The sequence below is a fragment of the Cyprinus carpio genome, chromosome B3 (genome assembly GCF_018340385.1).
Source record: "Cyprinus carpio isolate SPL01 chromosome B3, ASM1834038v1, whole genome shotgun sequence".
Lineage (NCBI taxonomy): Eukaryota > Metazoa > Chordata > Actinopteri > Cypriniformes > Cyprinidae > Cyprinus > Cyprinus carpio.
In genome coordinates this window covers 32,263,884-32,282,589 of record NC_056599.1, presented here as the reverse complement: position 1 = coordinate 32,282,589, position 18,706 = coordinate 32,263,884, and the positions used below count along the sequence as shown (strand labels likewise).

General features: G+C 35.1%; 4 protein-coding genes across 6 annotated transcripts in view; 1 reads left to right on the top strand and 3 right to left on the bottom strand.

Moving 5' to 3' along the window:
• Positions 1 to 2,257, bottom strand: LOC109061183 (NADH dehydrogenase [ubiquinone] 1 beta subcomplex subunit 10-like). Its single transcript, XM_042720832.1, has 4 exons — positions 2,009 to 2,257; positions 593 to 731; positions 369 to 508; positions 1 to 171 (listed from the first exon to the last, which is right to left on the bottom strand). Exons 1-4 carry the CDS (start codon positions 2,154 to 2,156, stop codon positions 86 to 88), a joined length of 513 nt encoding a protein of 170 aa, XP_042576766.1. The 5' UTR covers positions 2,157 to 2,257; the 3' UTR covers positions 1 to 85.
• Positions 2,258 to 4,614: 2,357 nt separating this feature from the next.
• LOC122136589 (acylpyruvase FAHD1, mitochondrial-like) lies at positions 4,615 to 5,657 on the bottom strand. The gene has a single exon (XM_042720831.1). The coding sequence runs from the start codon at positions 5,438 to 5,440 to the stop codon at positions 4,781 to 4,783; it is 660 nt and encodes a 219-aa protein (XP_042576765.1). The 5' UTR covers positions 5,441 to 5,657; the 3' UTR covers positions 4,615 to 4,780.
• A 986-nt stretch (positions 5,658 to 6,643) lies between these two features.
• On the top strand, positions 6,644 to 10,809 carry hagh (hydroxyacylglutathione hydrolase). Of its 3 annotated transcripts, none has more exons than XM_042720827.1 (9): positions 6,644 to 6,802; positions 7,499 to 7,662; positions 7,728 to 7,792; positions 7,917 to 8,034; positions 8,681 to 8,789; positions 9,768 to 9,871; positions 10,056 to 10,157; positions 10,248 to 10,327; positions 10,433 to 10,809. In XM_042720827.1, the coding sequence occupies exons 1-9, from the start codon at positions 6,733 to 6,735 to the stop codon at positions 10,530 to 10,532; spliced, it is 912 nt and encodes a 303-aa protein (XP_042576761.1). In that variant the 5' UTR covers positions 6,644 to 6,732; the 3' UTR covers positions 10,533 to 10,809. The 3 variants fall into 3 exon arrangements, with proteins under 3 accessions (XP_042576761.1, XP_042576764.1, XP_042576763.1); XM_042720830.1 differs by having other exon boundaries at positions 6,675 to 6,802; positions 7,530 to 7,662; XM_042720829.1 differs by lacking the exon at positions 6,644 to 6,802 and adding an exon at positions 7,190 to 7,342.
• Positions 10,810 to 11,650: 841 nt separating this feature from the next.
• narfl (nuclear prelamin A recognition factor-like) overlaps positions 11,651 to 18,706 on the bottom strand; it is a 12,902-nt gene continuing 5,846 nt past the window's right edge. The window contains 10 exon segments of the mRNA XM_042720826.1: positions 11,651 to 12,369; positions 12,675 to 12,833; positions 13,793 to 13,953; positions 14,029 to 14,101; positions 14,195 to 14,324; positions 15,398 to 15,516; positions 15,590 to 15,724; positions 15,813 to 15,945; positions 16,018 to 16,161; positions 16,261 to 16,356. Of these exon segments, the coding sequence (XP_042576760.1) occupies positions 12,128 to 12,369; positions 12,675 to 12,833; positions 13,793 to 13,953; positions 14,029 to 14,101; positions 14,195 to 14,324; positions 15,398 to 15,516; positions 15,590 to 15,724; positions 15,813 to 15,945; positions 16,018 to 16,161; positions 16,261 to 16,356 (1,392 nt within the window). The 3' untranslated portion in view covers positions 11,651 to 12,127.

Genomic DNA, 18,706 nt, shown 5'->3' with positions numbered 1-18,706 from the left:
TCACTTTCCAATAAACTTTATTTTACACTTTGATACACAGATGAGAGAGATTGACATAAAAAAGCCAAAGGAGAGGTTTGTAGGTTTATGCCTGCTGTTGCTCTGCCATCATTCTCTCCTTCTGTTTCATCAGACACTTCCGCGCGCTGGCGTACGCGCCAAGATCCCCATCTAGAACAATTAAAGATGTTAACAGCCGGAAAATAACTCATGGACATTTATATAAACGCTTTTGATTTCCGTGTCAACTTAAAAGCATTTTAGAGTACAACTGACTTGTCCCATTGTGTTATACAGTATATTGAATGGATTTAAAACAGCACTGCTAATTGCACATAAAAAAGATTTCTACCAGACATGATACTCACAGCGTGACTGAAAGGCCTTGGAAACCTGCTCAAACTGCTGCAATTCTTTATAGCAGTTCTGACTATAACTGGGACCCTCACGCTGCTGGCAGGCCCGAAGACGCTCCTGGATCACCTTCACTATCTCCTGATCCACCTTACTGCAGACAAAATAAATAAATACTAATAGTGATTGTGTGCACAAAGCTTCATTATGTAATGCAATGCTTTCTGAGGCAACATACTAGTCTCTCCTCCACTGCATCTCGGCCTCATAGTAGCACACATAATCTCCTTCCTGGCACTGAGTCAGCTCAGGAACACGGCGAAACTTCTGATGGTAGTAGTGAGACTTCTTCCCACTCGAAAGACAAGCCAAGCAGACTTTAGTTGTCATTTCATTTTAGGAACGGTACGCTCAAAAATGAAAATTTGCTCAAAACTCACATGCCATCCTGTTTTAGTCATTAAAGGAATGGTACTCTCAGGCCTTCCAAGATGTAGATGAGTTTGTTTCTTCATCAGAACAGATTTGGAGAAATGTAGCATTACATCACGTGCTCACCAATGGATCCTCTGCAGTGAATGGGTGCCGTCAGAATGAGAGATTAAACAGATGATTAAATTAAACGCAATTATTCCACATGACTCCAGATCATCAGTTTATGTCTTATGAAGCAAAAAGCTGTGTTTGTATCAAACTAATTCATCATAAAGATGTTTTTAGCTTAACACCGGCTAAAATACGCGTCCTCTATCCACAATATTGCTTTCTCCAGTGAAAAATGTGTCTTGTCTGAATCAGGAGAGACATATGCACAGATCAAGCACTGTTTATAAGAACAGAAAAACAGCCCAAAACAGTTCAAAACTAATATGTTGTTGGATTTCGATCTGAGAGGACAACAGGTTATGAAGTTTTTCACTAGAAGAAACATTATTAAGGACTATGGACTCGCTAGACGTGTTTGTTTAAAGTCAAAAACACCTCAATGGATTTAGCTCTTACAAACACGCATCTTTTCACTTCACAATATGATGGACTGGAGTCATGTGGATTAATCATATATTTTGACACCAACTCTTATGACACCCATTCACATCACACCAACCAACTGCAAATCATACACAAATCAAAATTACTCAAAACCACATAAATCCAAATAAACAATCAAAAAAAAAAACAAACTCATCTACATCTTGGATGGTCTGAGCATGAGTAAATTTTAAGCACATATCTGGGTAAACTCTACAATAACCTCTTTCTTTAATTCTGAAATGACAATAAATGAAACTAAAATGCATTGCTATTACAAAAACACAAACAACCAATCGGGAAAAAAGTCACAAGACTCCAAAAAAAATCATAGTTTAACGAATATTTCCAATACTCATAACTTAAAGACTGATGCAACTTAACATGAGGGTAAAAAGTTTGTGTTTGATATTAATCAACATAGACACATGATTCTTAGATGAGATGCTGACTCTTTTTAGGGTCATGCACATGCCTGTAAAGGGTGAATATTCACAAATTACGTCCACTAATACAAAGGTTAAACACAAATGCATGTCCATAATTTGTCTTTCACACTTCAAGGGTTACTGTACATCAAACTGGATGAATAAGCATGTATAAACAGTATCAGATGTCGCTTCACCTCTGAATGTAGTCACTGGCAAATCCACCGAGTAGTAGAAGAGCTTGGACAGTATTAAAGCTGGATTCGGCAGAGACGATTGTCTATCCTCCACTGGGGTCCGACTGGGAGGCTCTGGATACACATCTTTATCGTGATCTTTCGGCATTTTCGACCATTAATTGGAAGGGAAATCTCAAAAATCCTTTAATCGACCTTAACCTGCCGTCGCGCTCGTCCACAGTGCGCATGCGCGCTCCACACAACATGGCGAGAAAGGTCACCAAACTGCGACGAATAAACCGAGTGAAAATGAATTTTATTTTATTGTATTCGAATCATTTTGATAAAACAAATCCGCCATGAATCCGTAAAAAAAGAGACTATTTTATCTCCACGATTCGTTTGTAAACAGCCAGGTTGAAGGTGAAAGGTTATAGATGCCATTTGTTTTCCTACAAATAGATGTCGTCGTTGCACTCATATGATACTGGATCACTTGAGACACTGATACATAAAGTTGTCAATTATAAAACTAAAACAGATGTTAATACAAAAATGTAAAAAAAAAAAAAAAAAAATAGTGATTTATAAACACACAGGTAATTTCAAGGATTCCCGGTAAACCCGCATTACCTATTCTTCATACTTATCTTTATTTTTTATTTTTTTAAAGTTCTTAATAAACTTTATATTTATTAGGTTATATCATTTATGTAAGACAGACTGGACATGTATGTGTGTTTTTTATGATGTAAATATGGTATAGTTGCACTGCAGTCAGTATTTTAGCTAATGTCTATTGTGTAATTGTTTCTTATGGTGGAAAACCTATTATTATTACCAAGGCTGCATTTATTTGATCAAAAAGTACAGTACAGTAAAATAATAATAATAATAATAATATTTTGAAATATTATTACAATTTACAATAACTCTTTTCTATTGTAATATATTTTAAAATGTAATTTATTCCTGTGATGCAAAGCTGAATTTTCAGCATCATTACTCCATGATCCTTCAGAAATCATTTTATTAATATGCTGATATGATGCTCAATAAAATATTTCTTATTATTATCAATGTCGAAAACAGTTGTGCTGCTTCATCTTTTTCTGGAAAGCCATGATACTTTTTCTTTGGTGTTCAAATCATTTGTATTCAATGTGTCCTTGCTGAATAGAATTATTATTATTATTATTTTTAAATAAATAAAAAAACTTTACTGAGCCCAAACTTTTATATGGTAGTGTACATTTTATCTTAGTTTGCCTGTTATAGATCAGTAGTTACATTTTAAAGTAAATCATCTGATAACATGAGAATCACAACTGCTGATTTAATCATTTCTGCAGCCCCCGCTTGGTCACGCAGAGATCATTTTTAGATACTGTTTAGCACATCTAACACTTGAAATAATATATGCAATAACATATTTGGAAGAATATAAAGATGCAAACGACTGTAGATCACTGTTTCAGTCACTGCAGAGATGTCAGTCACTAAATCTTGGCTGCATGTAAACTGCTGGATTCTTCTGCTGTTACATATTAAACCCAAGAGATGTACAAAGTCTACAATCCTCACTGAAGATCTTCTTTTAAATGGGGTTAATAAAAAAATTGTTTGTGAGAATGAATATGGAATGGAGCATGTTGATACTTTGAAAGTACATTCATAGTCTACGTAGAGGTCAATAAAAGCAAACTATGCCAGGACTGCAAAATAAATATTTCTGTTTCTGTTTGTATGTGTTTTTTTATTTACATTTTACGGGATAACAGGATTTGTTAATTAAGAAAAAACATAAGCTATAAACATTTAATGTTAAAGCTGACCACTGATTTACTCCCAGTGAAACCACATCTAATTTTTAAAACAACCTGAATGTTGGAAAACTATATAACAATTACAAATGACTAATAATAGTTAACTAATTTTGCCTACTATTATATGTTAGACCTACCTCCTTGAGCTTAAACCATGCACCGTGTCATAATTCAAGTATCATCACTTGAGAAAAGTACAACCACATGCAGATTTTTCTACATAATGTGAGGCTGAGCTGCTGTTTTCATGTTTCTTCCTGTAACTGATAAACCAGATATGTGACCCTGGACCACAGCACAGGTGTATTCAGAGCAATAGCCAACAATACATTGTATGGATCAAAATTATTGATTTTTCTTTTATGCCAAAAATCATCAGGGTATTAAGTAAAGATCATGTTCCATGAAGATATTTTGTAAATTTCCTACTGTAAATATATCAAAACCTCATTTTTGATTAGTAATATACATTGCTAAGAATTCATTTGGAAAACTTTAAAAGCGATTTTCTCAGTATTTCGATTTTTTTGCACCCTCAGATTCCAGATTTTCAAAAAGTTGTATCTCAGACAAATATTTCCCTATCCAAACAAACAAATATCAATAACCCAGTCAATCTGTTGCAATCTGAGGTGTGTAAAACAAAGCATGAACATTATCAATAACCCCAGTCAAAATCTGTTGCAATCTGAGGTGTGTAAAAACAAAAAGCTGCTCTGAACAATTTTTATACCAAAAATACAAAAAAAAAAAAAAAAAAGACCAGTGGTTCAAATAAAGCCAGTCAACCTCAGATAATTTTGCAGAAAGAGAATGGCATAAGATGGCCACAAAACATTAAAATTTTTATTTAGAAAAGAAAAAAACATACAATTTTTCCAATTCTAGTGACTGTAAAATCATGTTGTCATTGCCATTGCAATGGTTGTGCTTTGCAGCAAATAGTCTTTAATTCTAACTGAAATCAACTTTTTCGATCCACTTTGAACGTCATGGTCACAATGCCGTCAATCCCAGCTTGAAGTTCATCTTGTTCCTGTACACTGGACACTCCTTTAGGGGTCCCAGTGAGAATGAGATCACCTTCCTCCAAAGAGATGATCTCGCTGATGTAGTTTATGAGATACGGGATGGAAAAGATCATCTGGGATGTGCTGCCATTCTGTTTCACAATATGATTCACCTTCAGCCACAGGTCGATGCTCCCCGGGTCTGGAATCTTCTCCTTGGGAATGAAGTCACTGATGGGACATGAGGTGTTGAAAGCTTTGGCCAGGGTCCATGGAAGACCTTTGGACTTGCATTCGTCCTGAACGTCCCGAGCTGTCATGTCCAGACATAACACATATCCAGCCACATGTTCCATGGCTGAAGACTGAGGAATAGCAGTTCCTCCTTTCCCAATCACCACCCCCAGCTCAACCTCATGGTGGAGGTTGCTGGTGTAGAAGGGAAGCAGGATAGGAGACCCTTCCCTAACGTAAGCAGACGGGGGCTTCAGGAAAAGCACAGGTTCGCTAGGAATTGCATTTTTGAGCTCGATGGCGTGATCTGCATAGTTTCTCCCGACGCATATTATTTTCTTTCCCCATTCCCAAAAGCGAGCGATATTCCTTGCGCTCATTTTAGAGTCCAACACCAGGCAGCGAGACCTGCAACCGGAAATAAAATGACCTCTGGTCGCTCGATGACGGAGGGCGGTGAGAACAGTGCGAATTATCTAGTGCAGATAAAACGAACAAGAAACTGATACAACTGTGTGTAATTCAGTCCAGAAGACATTCGTTCTGAACTCGTTCACCACAACTACTAAAACTGCTAAGCCCGAAAGCGAAATTAAGAATTCTACTACGGAGAAGGCTTAGCTTATGAATATTAATTAGGTCTCGCTAACGTTCTTGAAATCTGCCCAATGGCGAAAGCTGCGTTTTTGAATATTAATGATGTTTTGCTGACGCCACTAGTTCCAATGGCAAAGATTCTATTTATAACATGTTTTAAATTTTACCCCTTGCATATATATATATATATATATATATATTTATATACTATATATATATATATATATATATATATATATATATATATATATATATATATCTTTAACTAATTTTTGCTTTTTTCCTTTACTTATGTACATGCACATGTTTATGTTGGTGATGTTATTGTTGTTTTTTCGGTATACCTTTTTTCTTTTTTTTCGTAAGTGTGAGATGTATGTGTTTGTACTAATTTTTAAAACAAATGCAATGCATTATTAAAATTAAAATAAAAATGTTTTTTGGTAATAAAAAAGCAACGGCCGTCAAAAAAAACTATTTTTTTATTATTTGAAAAAGAAAAAGAAAAATTAAAAAAAAAATAAAAAAGCCGTCAACAAAACTATTTGAAAAAACAGGAAAAAGTAAACAAACAAAAAACAGCTGGTGAGAAATGTGAAAGTGACATTTATATCGGAGTTATGGATATTAATAATACTATAAAATAATACTTTAAAAATAATATAACTGAATATATATATTTGTGACAGCGAATCTATTGGTGTTTCTTTCTTCGTATTTTTGTCTTTTGTTCTAATTTTAATTTTATGGAGATGTAGCATGTATATAGAGATGCATGCTGTAATCACCTTGTACTTAACTGTGTTGAATTATTCAGTTAAAAAAATTGTGTATATGAAGTAGGTCATATTTAGTCATAATTAGGAGTTATGAATAACAGCCAAGCCTTCACTATAGTAGAATTCGTAAATAACCCTAAATACAGCGCGGATGACAGCAGCACGCGCGACACTCGCCCGTTTTGGATTGGTTAAGTGAGAGGTCAAAGGTAAACTGTGGGCTGACGTGCACGCTAAAGCAGACTTTGCACCTCCTCTCTGTGCCGACTGTAGTGTCAGACAGCTGAAGTCTTGGTATGTGGTTCAGGCGGCTGGCGGCGGGTGCCTGCGCTCTCGGTGTCCTCGGAGCTGTCGCGCGCAAATTCGGTATGTTTACACGAGGATCTTTACTCGTGCATGATCGTGATGACCTGACTGTCGACATGTAACGATATGTCAGCGCTGTCAAAGCTTTGAAGTCAATGTTTTGATCTAGTTGAGTTGCTCCCCATACAGAGTAGAGTTACATCATCTTGGCTGTTGAAATGCGTCATCGAGCGTGACATGTTGCATGTATGCGATGCACGATTACAGTGATCGCATTATATACACATTATAAGGAATGCAACACTTTACATGTCGTGAGTTAGGAGGAGTGACGTAATTGTAAACACTGCATGCTTTTTCTGTTTTTTTTTTGTCTTGCCTTGTACATGCAATTGAAAGTTCAAAACAGTTTATCAAAGATTTCTTAATTCTCACTTGTGTGGTGTTAATAGGAGTGTATTGCAGTAAAATGCCATGCTTAATCTTTTACAGTATTGCTTAGATGCAACATGGAGAGAATGACCCAGCAAAATAATAAAGTAACACAGTAAAACTGATGGAAAACACATAGTGAGCTGAACCAGTTTGAATTTAAACAAGGTGAACTACCATCGTTAACCAACTTATGACCATAAATGACCAGCTTTTACTAGCCAGAAACTATATAAAACCATACAAAGTTTGATGTATGGTAACGGAAAATCTATCTATTATTGATGCTGGAGCATTTACTGATCGTGCACCTCTGTTTTATAGTTCCTACAGCCTTGTTTGACTCCGCTCTTAGGAAATCATCTCTGGTGGAACAGACCGACATGAAGGTAGAACTGCTGCCCGCGCTCACCGACAACTACATGTACCTCCTCATCGATGAAGACACGAAGGAAGCAGCCATAGTCGATCCAGTAGAGCCTCAGAAAGTAAGATGTGCGCATCACACATCACTGACTGTATACAATAGATTTATAATCCTCATCTGTCTCAGGTTGTAGATGCAGTCAAAAAGCATGGCGTGAAGCTCAAAACAGTCCTGACAACCCACCATCACTGGTGAGTCAGACCTGGACGAAGATCAATCATTCTGTGTTTTATATTAATGTATGTATGTGGTCTTTATGCACTGATAGGACAGAAGTTGAGTGGGAAAACAGATCTGATGTTTTGTAACTTCCAGGGATCATGCAGGAGGTAATGAGAAGCTGGTGAAGCTCATGCCGGGACTGACCGTGTACGGCGGAGATGACAGAGTGGGAGCTTTAACTCAGAAAGTCACACACTACAACACTTTCAAAGTAAGTCTGATTTATATCATATATATACTACTGGGTAGTGTGAATTTTTTTTTTTTTTTTGTAAGTAATTCATGTTTCTATTCAGCAAGGATGAATTCAAATGACCAAAAGTAATGTTAAAGACAATTATAATGTTACAAAAGATTTCTATTTCAAAAAAATTCTGTTCTTTTGAACTTTCAGTTCATCAAAGAGTCCTGAAAAAAAAATCAGTTTCAACAAAAATATGAAGCAGGAAACTGTTTTCATCATTGATAACAATCCGAAAAGTTTTTTAAACAGTAAATCAGCATATTTGAATGATTTCTGAAGGATCACGTGACACTGAAGACTAGAGTAATGATGCTGAAAACTCAGCTTTGCATCACAGGAATAAATTACTTTTTAAAATCAGTTTAAACAGAAAACAGTTATTTTAAATTGCAGTAATATTTCACAGTATAACTGTTATTACTATATTTTTGATCATATAAATGTAGCCTATACACATTTAAAACATGAAAAATCTTGCCCACCTGAAAAATCTTACCCACCCTAAACTTTTAAATGGTATTGTTGTATAATCACATGCGCTTAAATCGACTTTGAATGCAGTTTAGCCAATCAGAATCATCCATTTGATAGGATATTTTTTGGATTATTTCAGGTGGGCTCTCTGAATGTGAAGTGTCTGTCCACGCCGTGTCACACCAGAGGTCACATCTGCTATTTTGTAACAAAAGAAAACAGCACTGAACCACCAGCTGTGTTTACAGGTAAGACATAGTTTACATACACCACTAATAAAAAGTTGTAAGATTTTGTATTTTTTTTTCCCCAAAAGAAACTAACACTTTTATTCAGCAAGGATGCATTAAATGTGCTCTTGTGCTCACCAAGGCTGCATTTATTTGTGGTAAAAACAGAACACAGAAATATTATTAAAATGTAAATTTATATTCATTTTAAAGGTGCTGTATGTAAGATTTTGACTCTACTAAAACAAAAAATACCATAATATGTTTGCAGATATTTAAGAAACATGCTAAGTTAACATATTTGTTTATCTGAAAAACAATCAGTTATTCTTCTTTGAAAATGTGCGTTCTGGGCCGGAATGTCGGTCTCTGTTTTGGTTTGTGAAACCCGCCCACTGCCAGTTTACCCAAATGTATTTTGGCTCCCCGGGTTGCCAATTGGCAGAAAACAACCTATTTCATTTCATGCTCATTCTTGTTGGTGTTGTCAATCTGGCAACCTGCATGTGCGGCAAGTCTGAGGAGGAGGGAACAGGTGAAAAAAAACCTCTCCAATATTTTGAATTTGGACTGCAATACCTAGTTCAACCACTTGGTGTCAATCCTACATACAGCACCTTTAAAATGTAATGTCTGTGATGGATTTTCAGCATCATTACTCCAGGAGTCACGTGATCCTTCAGAAATCATTATAATATTATGATATGCTTCTCAAGAAACATTTCTGATTATTATCAATGTTAAAAACAGTTGTGCTGCATCATATGTTTGTGAAAACCTTGATCCATTTAAGGACTCTTTGATGAATAGAAAGATCAAAAGAACAGCATTTCTTTGAAATAGAAATGTTTTTTGTAACATTATAAATGTCATTACTGTCACTTTTGATCAGATGAATGTGTCCATAATAAATACAGCAATATTTTGACAGTCTGACATATGATGAAGTGTTTTAACAATCCTGTTTTTTTGTTATGTTCTTCACATTATAAACAGGCGATACTCTGTTTGTGGCCGGCTGTGGGAAGTTTTTCGAGGGTACCGCTGATGAGATGTATAAAGCCCTGATCGATGTTTTAGGCCGTCTTCCTCCAGAGACGGTAAACAGTTCCTCCATCTAAACCCAAATCTCTACTTTAATGCTATAAAATGTTACTGATTCTTAAATATTAAAGCAATAAATTTTGCTATTGTACTCTTTAAACATCTTCATAGTTACTGAAATAGATGTTTTAGGTCAACAAAAGTCCCATGTTCTAAAGTTACAATTTGCTTTTGTTTCAGCGTGTATACTGCGGTCACGAGTACACCATCAACAATCTGAAGTTTGCACGGCATGTTGAGCCAAATAACGAGGCCATCCAGAAAAAGTTAACATGGGCTAAGGTTATTAACTCTTCTTTAGCATGTGTTCACTTTAGCTGCAAATATGATCATCGCGCAAGTGTTTGAGTAACCTCGTCTTACACTGCTTAGGATAAATATGATAACGGAGAGCCAACCATTCCCTCTACGGTGGCGGATGAGTTCACATTTAACCCCTTCATGAGAGTGAGGTGTGTGAAATAATTCCTGACCATACATCACTTAGTCATTTTGGAATATTACTATTAAAAATGTATATACTTTTTAAAAATGAATACTTTGTGTTTGCACTTCAGAGAGAAGTCAGTACAAGAGCATGCTGGGACCAGTGACCCGATCGAAGCCATGAGAAGCATCCGTAAGGAGAAGGACGCCTTTAGAGTCCCAAAGAATTGAGCTTTGCGATGGTCATCCCCACTACGCTTACATCTGCTCATCACTTGACTAACAATAGCAGGACATGCAGAAACTCCATTTATAGCAAAAGCACAATTATTGAGCTGGTTGGTTATTTCCATGTCTTTTCTTTAAGGCAGCGTATCGTCTTCAGTGCGCAATACACAGGATTGTTAACCTGTAAAACAATGTTGTTTAAAACATTGCTGCAAGCAATAGATCAAACAAAAACTAATTCTTTACAATGTTTTCATGAATAAAAGTCGAATGTACTTGGTCTGTTTTGTAGGCACAATTTTATTTACGTAAAGTTACGTAGGTTTTATTTCTGACATTTTCAGCTTTTGGGAAGATCCAAGCCATGAGGTTAAATTATAGTTCTATTTCCAAATGTTTGTCTAATTTATTTTGCAAATCAGAAGTAATTCTTTTTAAGATGTTCTGAACAAATCTAAACAAACCAACAAGATCAAACAAGATTAAATTTTATGTACTTCAGAAAATCACATAATAAAATAAAATTGTGTTTGTTTTGATGTCTTTGAATGATTTTGAATGTAGAAATGATTGAACACTGCAGACTGGTTTCAGCTTTTCGCCTTGTTAAAGCTCATCCAGTTATTGTTTCAGCCGAACTTGCACTTTTTGTCATGAAAAATAACAGATATTATGAATTATAATTTTCAAAATGAATAAAGTCTTAATGTAAATTTACATAGCTGTTTTTTTTTCATAAATCCAGCTACAATCTTGATTAATGATGTTGTGTTATTACCTTATTTTGTATAAAACAATATTAAGTAGTAATTTTCTTGTTGCAATAAAAGTCTTCCAACCTTACCAAAACAATTACATAAAAATTTTTTATAATAAAACAATTTTTATTATGCAAAAATTCTAAGAATTCAAAGTATGAAATTACAGTTTTATGAAAAAAACAAAAACCAAAAAATCAATATCCTTACAAATTTAATACTTAAAAATTAAATATGCAATACAGTTTTTTATTGTTTTGGTCATTTAAAAAAAACCCAGAATTAAAATACCTATATTAATGAAAAAAGTAAAACAATCACAAATATATATATATTTATATATATATAAATAAATTAATAGAATTAAAATATATTTATAGTTTATTTTCTCCATAAATAGAATTACATTCATGGAATGACTCATATATTTATTATCATCATAAATCAAAGTATATTTAAAAAAAAAGAAAAGGTATAATTTTCAGTGCATACTACATAGTAACATCTATTGCATTTTTTGCCTTCAGCACTTTCAAAGAAACAAACTCACAAATACATGAAAGAAAAGAAATAACACAAGGCAACATTCATAGACATGGAAAAATTGCCTACTGCTATAAGACACATAAAGAGCAGTTTGACCTCAACCTTTTTCAGTGGATACTTTATAGAAGCATACTTGCAGGAAATATACCTTCATCTGTCTAATGAAACATAATCACATTTGCTAATGGCATGTCTATAAGTGTTTAGCTGGTGTAGTGTCAAATGCATCTTTAAGTTTAAACTGACTTCGACAAACATTTATCGGAAGGCAAAGAAACAGTGTCTCGTGGCTCCTCACCACTTTATACTGAGTCCATTGGTGTTTTTTTCTATGGCGTGGTACTGCGTGTGCAGCAGCTGTCTGGCTTTCTCCTCTCCCACGCTCTCTAACCAGCTCTGATAGAGTTCAGCCACTCGTGAGTCCCGCTCTGGCACCGAGGGACGTTCACCGCCGTACAACTCCTCCACCTGCTGCAGCAGCTCTTTGTTAGTTTGATCTGATGAAGGCTTCAGCTGACCGCCACCATTCAGACATCCTGCAGAACACAATCCAAAGCGTTGTTATTGTCTACGATTAACAGGTTATGCAAATTTAGAACAGAAATCATTCTAGAGAACAGTATCAGAATATTATCCAAATTCAACAATGACAAAACCGTGGCCTGAAGAACCTATGAAAACAACATATAATTCTACAAAAGTGAAATAGTCAAATTTTCCTTAAGTGATGCTAAAAAGCGACGCTTTTTCTCACATAGAGGCATCATATGGCATGTGTTGAGAGGTAGCAGAAAGTTTACAGAAAGAAGGTTTTTAAGCACTTAGGGGTGTAATTTCTGACCTGACGGACATGCCATCACTTCTACAAAGTGGTATGGAGACTTTCCACGTTTCAGCTTCTGCACCAGGTTCTGAATGTTCCTGAAGCCGTAGACGGCAGCGAATCGCAGCAAAACTTGACCGTCCTTCTCTATATTGAAATCCTTTAATTCTTTTTTTTCTTTTATTTAACAAAGACAAAGTAAAAAAACAAAGACAAATCAATGTGACAGAATAAACCTATAACATACAGCAGCACTATAGGTATTTCTGGAAGTGTTATGGTGAACAAACACTTCAAGAGTGTTTTTTTTTAAATAAAACGTGACAAGTTGATGCATTATTCCTTAAATTACCAGTACTGTGGTATTATCATTGTAGAGTGATTTATTAGATGTTAATACTACAAGCCAAACGATTGTCGTATTCATATACTGTCATAGAATTCATAAACTCAGTCAATTAAAAGAACTACTTTCTAGGAATTTCTAGCCAAAACAATTCTTTAGAAGAACTACGCATGACTGAAAAAATTATATTGGCTATAGAATTCGTAGTAGCATGATCTAAGACTTTAAAAATGATCTATTATAATGATTATTCATTATTTACAGTAAATATCAGTTAAATTCTTTTCACTTGCATTCAAATGTTTGGGTCAGTTAGATTTTTTTATAATATTTCTGAAAGATGTCTCACCAAAGCTGCATTTATTTGATCAAAAATACAGAAAAACAGTGATGTTGTGAGATATTATTACAATTTAGAATAAAAGTCGTCTATTTTAATGTGACAAAACACAATTTATTCCTGTGATGGTAAAGCTGAATTTTTAGCATCATTTCAGTCTTAGTGTCACATGATCCTTCAGAAATTATGCTAATATATTGATTTAGAGCTAAAAAAAAAAAAAAAATCCCATTATTATAAATGCTGAAAGATTTTTTTCCAGAATTCTTTGATTAATAGATAGTTAAAAAGAACAGCATTTTTATTATTTGAAATTGAGATATTGACCATTTTGATGAATTTAATGCAACCTTGTTAAATAAAGGTTTGAATTTCTTTAAAAGAAAATGTACTGACCCTAAACTCTTTAACAGTGGTGAGCAAACAGCACAGTTCTGGGATCTTTGTAACAATACTGCTGTGTTCATACGTACTTCATTGTCTTGTAAGTGAGTTCATTAACTTCAAGCCCAAACAGCTGTTTGGCAGCGTGTTTGTAGATGTGATGAAGGTATCCTCCCAATCCACTTCCTGCGTGACGCAGCAGCTCCTCCCCACATATGTTACTGAACCTAAAACACATTCACACATGAGTCATATGAGTCATAAGTGCTAGCTGGGTTTCACTGCCAAACTGAAGAACTTACATTGTGTCTAAAGGTGCCACTTCCACGTCCCTCAAGGACACATTCTCCTCTTCTAACATCTTCAGAACTTCACCTATGAAGCAGACACATAGACTTATGAGGTCTTATGGCTATAATCTTACCCGTCTTCCTTCAGTTCATGATTTAATCCCTATAGATCACTCACCTGAAGTGATGACGCAGTCCACCTCTCTGGTCTCGTACTCGCTGAGGTAGAAGTCTGGTCTGGAAGCCTCGAGTTTCTTATCATAGCAGGGCATGACGGTCACATGGTAGATCTGCTGCGGTGAAACACCCTGTCAAAGCAAAAGATGGAGGATGAAAATCTCGTTCTAGAACTACCATTCTACTGCACTGATATATCGCATGATTCAAAATGCATTTTGACCTTGATTTGTCACGTAAATGTAATAAGTGGGGGAAAAAATTAAATAATAATGAATTAAATATTAGTTTTTAAATATATAAAATTGCATTTCATTTGAAAAATATTTACATATATTTTAATAACAAATATCATTCAAATAATGTATCATAATTAAACCTAATTACTCATTTAATGAAAAAAAGACCTGAAAAATAGTCTGTTATGTTGATAATATTAAATCAAACAATAAAAAAAATACATTTGCTCTTAATTTATTTCTATGTGCTTGATTATTGGCCATTTACTGGAATAATTATTTAATTAATAATAACTAATACAACCTGGCTTTAGTGCTTAAAAGCATTTAAAATAAAAGTTATATGTGTGTACTGTATATATTTATTATGTATATATAAAAACCCAGAGATACAAATATTTGTACATATTTACATTTATACTCGTAGATAATTTATATTATATACAAATATAAAGATTTTATATATAAATCTAACATATTTTTCCTTAATATATACTGTATGTGTGTGTATTTATTTATACATAATAAATACACACAGTGCACACACATATAGTAACATAAACTTTTATTTTGAACGCGATTAATCGAGATTAATCATTTTAAGGTTAAAGGGTAACTCCATCCCAAAATGAAAATTTTGTCATTAATCACTTAATTGCATGTCACTTAATTTAATTTATTAATATTTGATAAAAAAAAAAAAAAAATGTATTTTTAATATTAGATTAGCTTTGTGCAAGTAGACCAAAGAAGGGTTTATAATAAGTTTAAATAAATAAATTAACAATATATTTCAACTACACAAAAACAACTATAAAGCATAAAGCAGTCTCTAACGTGGCCTTCGAAATTCAAATCAAGTCTAAAAATACTTCAGAAAATGTTTTTAATGTGAGACTTTGTGTTTGGCACAAAGCATCGGGGGCCGTTTCTCCCTCTCTGAACAGACGTTTATTGTTTAGTACCTTCTGAGAGGCAAAATAGCCCTTGACTAGAGAACCCATCATCTGCTGCGGCGAGCGGGTCGTGCTGATGTACGGCAGGATGAAGTCACCATGAGTCTTCTCAGCATAGCAAATCCAGCCTGAACCAATCACAAAAGATCATTTAACAAAAATAAATCCATATTGGACCCATAATAAAACAGACGCATCTACCTGGACAGGCAGAAGCCAGCATCGGTAGAGCCTTCTTGTCTACTTCCTTCCGCTGGAATCGCTCTAGAAACTCCCTCTGGCTTTCTAACAGGCTGAATGAGCGACTGAAGCTGGTGTCAAACACGTGACAGACACCTGAAAGACCAATATGCAGTTTCCTTGACCTCAATACACACAGGAGGATGTCTTTGACTGGTCATATGAAACATGGACTCAATCTCACCCAAGTTCTTCAGGAAGCCGGTGAGTCTACGAGCCACTTCGCTGCTGCTGAGACCGTAGTGTGCTGCTAGAGAGGCTCTGGACTGAGGAGACACAGACACCACCACCACCTTCTGCTCGCTACTGCTGACCTGCTGCTCACAGACACAAACATGCTGTAGCTGAAGCATTCATTTGGAGTAAAGCTGAATGAGTGTAACACGCACCTTATTCTGACGCAGCACACGATACAGTTCCTCGTGACTCTGTTGGGTGATCAGGACACTCTCCGCAGACGTGATGCAGCCACTGCAAGCCAGACAGTCGTTTAGAGTAATCTTCGCTTTCTCCAACTTTTCCCTTTGACCGTCCTGGGAAACAAGCATTTATTTATCATACCTGACGGATGAAACACTGACACGACTTCCACAATGCAGGCTCAGAATCAAAGTCACGTCATTTGTACTCACCTGATGGACCTGAAAATAACTGCCATCATCTTCTATCTGGATTTTAGCCACAGATCTGCCCTGCTTCTTTTCCACTTTTACAGGCTTCACACATTCCTGGACAAATGAACACTAGTTAAATTAGATTTCGGTATAATACTACGGTTTAAAAGATGAAAAATTAATACTTTATTAGGGATGCACCGATAGGAAAATTCTGTCCGATACCGATAACCGATCATTTTTTTTATTTGAAAGCCGATAACCGATATGTTGGCCGATAAATCTATATCCAATATAAAATTTATGAGAGCCTGATTAAAAAAAAAGTTCTCTTCATTAAAAGCCACATCTCAAACACTTCAACATAAGCAGCCTAGTTTAAACAGTGTACATTTTAAAAATAGTTTTACTCTCCCATTACTAAATTTCATCATAAAAAGTCTTACAATAAATACATAATGCATAAAGATGCAAACCAAGTCAATCTCATGTCAATGTGTTTCTGATGGAAATAATGCATTATTTATCGCCTTAGAGAAGCAAGTACGATGTCAACAAATTTTCTTATCGGGCCGATACCGATAACAGAAAAATTTAGCATTTATCGGCCGATACTGATATGGTGGCCGATATATCATGCATACCTAACTTCTATTCAGTAATTAAATTAAACAAAAGTGCCAGTAAAGGCATACTGCAAAAAATTCTATTTGAAAAAAAAAAAGCTGTTCTTTTGACCTTTTTATCAAAGGTCATCATTTCCACAAAAAGAACAACTGTTTGCAATATATAATATTAAATGTTCCTTGAGCAGCAAATCATATCAGAATGATTTCTGAAAGATCATGTGACACTGAAGAATGGCGTAATGATGCTGAAAATTCAGCTTTGCATCACAGGAATAAATTACATTTACAAATATATTCAAATAGAAAACAGTTTCAAAATTTCATATTGTAATAATATTTTACAATAATACTGTTTTACTGTATTTATCAAATAAATACAGCTTTGTTGAGCATAAGAGACTTCTTTAAAAAACAAAAACAAAATCTTACACACCCCAACCACCCAGCAATGACTTTTAATTAACTGGTGTAGGAGTAACTATTAGTGTCAAAATACATTTTGAGTAGTATATGATAATACCTCACTTCTGTAAGCTATTTTGCTTTTACTACGCGTTGCGATTTCTTTTTTTGAAAATAAATCACGTGGTTCGATATTTTGTTATCTAATGCAGTGACATCCAGACGTTTCAAGGTGGCTGAAGTGTAACGTTACATGCATTTTATACACAGCAGTTTACTTAGACACCTCTTTATGTTTTGAGACACAGCCACTTCCATTATCTGACCTTGCAAATAAAGTGGGCCCAAACTTAGGAACTCTAACTAAATGAATGCCCTTGATAATTACATTTACATTATTTTACAAGACTTCACGTGTATCTTAAAACTTGTCAGAAACATGTGTCACTTTTGTGTAAACTGTATCGTTATCTACACGATGTTACATGCGTTTAGCTCATGATCAGCTGACCGGTGTTATTTACCTATCATATAGACATAAAGTAAAAGCACTGAACTGATAATAACGTGTCTGTTTTAAAGGTTAAATGCAGAACCATCTACTCAACCTGAGACGGAGTGATAAAATCATCCAGATCCGTGAGACTGAAATGCGACGCCATTTTTTTCCTGCTGTGTTTCGATGCTGTTTGGATTCCTGCGAAGTGGTTGGCAGGGGTCTGTGAATGATTCTAAACTGTCCATCGTAGGGCCGCCTCGAAAGTGGCTCTGACCAATCAAAGTAAAACAGCGAGGGTGAAGGGCGGGACTTAAAGAATTGGCTATTCTTACAGGGGTCAGCGTGTCCTTACTGCTGCTGTTATCGAGTTCAAACCTCGAAGTTTGTGCCATTTCGAGTTTTTTTTTTTGCATTTTACAAGATATTTTATATATGTCTAGTTAAAGATAACGTTAGTTCATATAAGGGACTTACAGTTTAATGGACACCTTAACGTGAAAGAGAGAGAGAGAAAGAGAGAGATATTACGTGAGAGAGAGAGAGAGAGAGATACGTTACATTAAAATAATGGCTTTTTACCCGCCCACTATACATTGTACCTGCTATATAAAAGATAACTGGTAAAATATAGTATTTATATGTTTTTGTCCTGAAAAGTAAGCATATATCATATGGTAAGTAAGCATAAAAACTGCATGTAAAATTATAATTTCTACATAGATGAGAAAAAGCCGCGGGAAATTAAATATATCGTGTAAACACAACAGCACTCCGCTTGTCACTGTCTTGAACATGTTATGACAACTACTACCAAATGTAATTGGTTTTTAAACCCAATTAAGTCCAATAATGTCGCAAGCTGTCTTTATGGTCGTGAGCATTTATTTGTGTCGTTACGTCCTCGGTTGTTTGATACGAAAGGACGCCCAGGGCA

What these genes read in the sequence shown, in the direction of transcription:
- hagh (XM_042720827.1), top strand. Translation starts at nt 6,733, where the DNA reads ATGTGGTTCAGGCGGCTGGCGGCGGGTGCCTGCGCTCTCGGTGTCCTC. An exon ending in CTGACAACCCACCATCACTG is followed by an intron (nt 7,793 to 7,916) that starts GTGAGTCAGACC and finishes TGTAACTTCCAG; the next exon opens with GGATCATGCAGGAGGTAATG. An exon ending in CACACTACAACACTTTCAAA is followed by an intron (nt 8,035 to 8,680) that starts GTAAGTCTGATT and finishes GGATTATTTCAG; the next exon opens with GTGGGCTCTCTGAATGTGAA.
- LOC109061183 (XM_042720832.1), bottom strand. Translation starts at nt 2,156, where the DNA reads ATGCCGAAAGATCACGATAAAGATGTGTATCCAGAGCCTCCCAGTCGG. An exon ending in GCCAGTGACTACATTCAGAG is followed by an intron (nt 732 to 2,008) that starts GTGAAGCGACAT and finishes TGACAACTAAAG; the next exon opens with TCTGCTTGGCTTGTCTTTCG. An exon ending in CAAGGCCTTTCAGTCACGCT is followed by an intron (nt 172 to 368) that starts GTGAGTATCATG and finishes TAATTGTTCTAG; the next exon opens with ATGGGGATCTTGGCGCGTAC.
- LOC122136589 (XM_042720831.1), bottom strand. Translation starts at nt 5,440, where the DNA reads ATGAGCGCAAGGAATATCGCTCGCTTTTGGGAATGGGGAAAGAAAATA.